This window comes from Notothenia coriiceps, unplaced genomic scaffold, assembly GCF_000735185.1.
Source record: "Notothenia coriiceps isolate Sejong01 unplaced genomic scaffold, NC01 NC01_scaffold00037244, whole genome shotgun sequence".
NCBI classification, from domain to species: Eukaryota; Metazoa; Chordata; class Actinopteri; order Perciformes; family Nototheniidae; genus Notothenia; species Notothenia coriiceps.
This window is the reverse complement of record NW_011369945.1, coordinates 22,780,602-22,784,418: the sequence shown is the minus strand read 5'-3', so window position 1 is coordinate 22,784,418 and position 3,817 is coordinate 22,780,602. Positions and strand designations below refer to the sequence as shown.

At 40.5% G+C, this 3,817-nt stretch overlaps 1 protein-coding gene across 1 annotated transcript in view; it reads left to right on the top strand.

Annotated features, from left to right (window-relative positions):
- The window catches only part of LOC104965429 (natural resistance-associated macrophage protein 2-like), a 23,351-nt gene extending 19,534 nt beyond the window's left edge, over positions 1 to 3,817 (top strand). Inside the window, exons 8-13 of the mRNA XM_010794384.1 lie at positions 438 to 510; positions 594 to 661; positions 1,763 to 1,918; positions 2,490 to 2,648; positions 2,773 to 2,859; positions 3,788 to 3,817. Coding sequence (XP_010792686.1) covers positions 438 to 510; positions 594 to 661; positions 1,763 to 1,918; positions 2,490 to 2,648; positions 2,773 to 2,859; positions 3,788 to 3,817 — 573 coding nt within the window. The remainder of the gene's footprint in view (positions 1 to 437; positions 511 to 593; positions 662 to 1,762; positions 1,919 to 2,489; positions 2,649 to 2,772; positions 2,860 to 3,787) is intronic.

Here is a 3,817-nt window from a genome sequence, read left to right as displayed (position 1 = left end):
CCTGTCAGCCTTCCATCTGTGCACAAACTTATCTTGTGCCCTCATTGGTCATGTGCGCGTTCGTGTGTGTTGGAGGAGGGGCTCTGTAAGGAAGGGGCAGATTTTTCCCGGTGTCTGTCCCATATCTGCTCTCGGTGCCATATATGCTTGGTGGTACCCCGAGCAGATATGGTACCTACACCGGTTGTGTATTTTCAAATTCTAGCGCACTCGAGCTGGTTTCTCCAAAATTACCTACCCCACCTTTAAAATAAATCTGGTGAACGTAAAAGTACAATATTTACCTCTGAGATGTAGAGAAATGTATTTTCAACTTTCCAAAAAACATTACAATACTTAGTAAATTCAGTTTGTTACATAACTTCACTGTTTCAAACATGCTTTTAAATGGCTTTAATACTACTGTTTTCCCAATGTGTGTGTGTTTGTCCACCTTTAGGATCCCGTTGTGGGGAGGCGTTCTCATCACCATCATCGACACCTTCGTCTTCCTCTTCTTGGACAAATACGGTTTGTTGTGCTCGTGCTCTCACGGTAAGATATGTTGCTAAAACAAGAATGAATTCAAACATTTCTCATTTCTGTCCGTGCAGGCCTCAGGAAGCTGGAGGCCTTCTTCGGTTTGCTCATCACCGTCATGGCCATCACCTTCGGATATGAGGTAAACACATTTACATATCTGCAGACAAGACTGAATAAAACAAATTCTTTATCACGCTTCTCCTTTCCCTACATCAACATTTATTTGCCTGTCAGTCAGTTTGTTATATAACATCCAACCTAATAATTCTGAGGCCTTTCACCAATATTGAATGATACAAACCGGCTCAAGAACAGTAAGAACAACTAGATTTAATAGAAAGTAAACAAGTTCTTACTTGCACTGCCAGGGTGTGGCTTATACTATACTTATCCCCTTCATTCAAATCCCCAAAAGTTCAACCACAGATAATAAATGGCAGGGTCAAGGCACCTACATTTCACATGTGAAAACAAGTAAACGCATAGTGTCAGTACTTATCTTAGGGTTGTAGCTATTTGCCCTCAGAAAGTTGAAATACGGCACAAACAAACAATAAAATATGATTTCAAGTATAGAAAAAGAAAAAGTTGTCTTGCTTTGACTACCCAACTAAGTAATCTAACAAATCTGATATTGCCACAGCCCTGATTATAGATTCAATTCTCTTACTTTTTTGTAATCTCTTCTTTTTTTTCTTGCTTTTTTAAATCTAAGCTCACAGCCAATTTATGTTATGCTTCCAATAGTCACATTTAGTTTTGTTGATTGAAGTGATTTAGTTAGTTTTTGCTTTTACTCTGTATAACATATATATCTAGTATGTGGTTCTTTGAGGCTGTGAAAATGCTTTAGAATATATATTTCTGTTTTTGGGAATTGAGGAGATCTTTGCTCGATGTCCGATGTTAAAGTGTAAACTTGTGTAATTTGGTTTTTTGACATTTCTGAGCGACCTTTCTGCTTTCATTCTGTAGTCAAATCTGGCCTAATTTTGCGACTCCTTCTCAGTTTAAACATCTTCCATCATCAAATTTAAAGAACAATCGCAAACTGCTACATAGTCACCATTAAAATACAAAAGAAAAATGTGTTTGAAGCTGATGTACTTGCAGGATAATGCTGCTCTGAATTTGTTTCTTTATGGTTGATTGTAATTTGCATCTCATAAACATCGGCCCATGCCCTGCTCTCTCTCTCTCTCTCTCTCTCTCTCTCTCTCTCTCTCTCTCTCTCTCTCAGTATGTGACGGTGGGTCCGGATCAGGGCCAGCTGCTGAAGGGGATGTTCGTGCCGGGCTGCGAGGGCTGCGGCCCGGTTCAGATGACTCAGGCCGTCGGCATCGTGGGGGCCGTCATCATGCCTCACAACATATACCTCCACTCTGCTCTGGTCAAGGTGAGATCAAATGGTATAATCCCCAGCTCCTGCAGTCAAAATGGAACATGTCAAAGTGTCCTTGCGCTCAAAACTGAACCCCAGGTATCTCCGGAGGGCCAGCGGTGTGTGTGTGAGTGTGTGTGAATGTTAATATTTTCTAACAAGCAGGTGGCACATTGTATGAATCCCTCTGTCACAAGTGTATGGGAGAGAAACTCACTCTGGAGGGAGCTTTGGGATTTGGGCCTTTGCAGACCATTTACATGCACAAAAACCTATATAACACACTACTACAGGAAAGGGAACACCCCAAACAGCTTAATAGGGCCTCGTTAAATAATTCATTCGCACAGAGGCAGAAGCTTTAATATAAAATGCCACCTGCTCTGGGAAGCTAACATTCACACACTTTCACACATCGGCAATTTGGGGTTTATTTTCTTGCCAAAGGACACATCAACAGTGGGATCAAACCACCGATCATCCAGTTGGAGGACGAGCATCTATCTCCTGAGCCATAGCTGTTCAGTTAAATCTTCATTTTTGAATTCTCCTGTGTAAATCATTAAGTGTCCAAATGTCCTTTCAGTCTCGAGAAGTGGATCGGTCGAACAAGAAAGAAGTAAAGGAGGCCAACAAATACTACTTCATAGAGTCGACCGTGGCGCTCTTCATCTCCTTCCTCATCAACGTGTTTGTGGTGGCCGTGTTCGCCGAGGCTTTCTATGAGCGAACAAACGAAGAAGTGGTGAGTATCTCTGCGGCTGCTCTTATAGTGTAATAAGCGGGAATCTTAAGGAAATATTTGTATATGTGTATCTATGTATGTATTGTTTGGCTACAGATGTGTTTTTTTAATTGATTTATTCCAGTACAACGTCTGCAATCAAACGGGAAGTCCTCACTCACATCTCTTCCCTCTGAACAATGAGACTCTGGAGGTGAACCTCTACAAAGGGGTAAGTTAAAGTTGGGTTGATTGATCGTTATCAATTTAATGAATTTCAGCTATTAAGAGTTGTTCATGCATGATACATCTTAAAATGTACAAGCTACCCAGCAGATCATCATCGGCGGTCACTCGTAGTCGAGTATGACTGTCTTCCTTCTTGGTCCTTATAGTCACGTACATATAGATGCACCAGTATTTAAAATACTATTAAAGGTCACCTATCATGCTATTTTTAGGCAATAGCATAGGTTTCAGATATATGAAAAACATGTCTAAAGTGTTTTGCTCAACAAACCAAACAGATCACCCATTCTAGCCATGCCTCATATCTATGGGCTCAGAACAGTCTCATAATACACAAATGCACACAGAAGGATTCACACTTGTATTTCATGACCCGCAAAAGGAGTCACACTTTTTTTCAATGCACAAATGTGTTCCATTTCGTATACAATAAACAGCAAGGTCCAATGTTGACAAAATTAATCAATAGCGGGTGTAACTAAAATACAAGATATATATTATTAATAATAATATAAAAGATTGTATTTGCGTGCAAATTGACGCTGTACTGAGAGTGGCGATTTTATTTTGTAATTATATAATGATATACTTATAATGGTGCGTTCACACCGGACGCGATGCGAATAATCGCTCGAGTTTTACGGCGGCTGTCAGCTGTGTTTACTCGCCTCATTCATCTGAGTCAGCTTCTCGAGCCGTATCTGACCGTGCAACACTTACAGTGTCACACACTGTATGCAGAAGTGTTATTTCAAACAACACATTAAGTTGACGAAACACTTGAGCCAAATGTAATTAAAGTCAGATCCACTCGTGTCTTAGACGGGGCAGTGATATCATAAACCTGTTAATGTACGCGTTCAAACACTCAGTCGTTTTTTTTTACCAGCTGTTCTGTATTCTCCTTGCAGGTGCAGCTATGTTGCTTTATCCTGGATTAA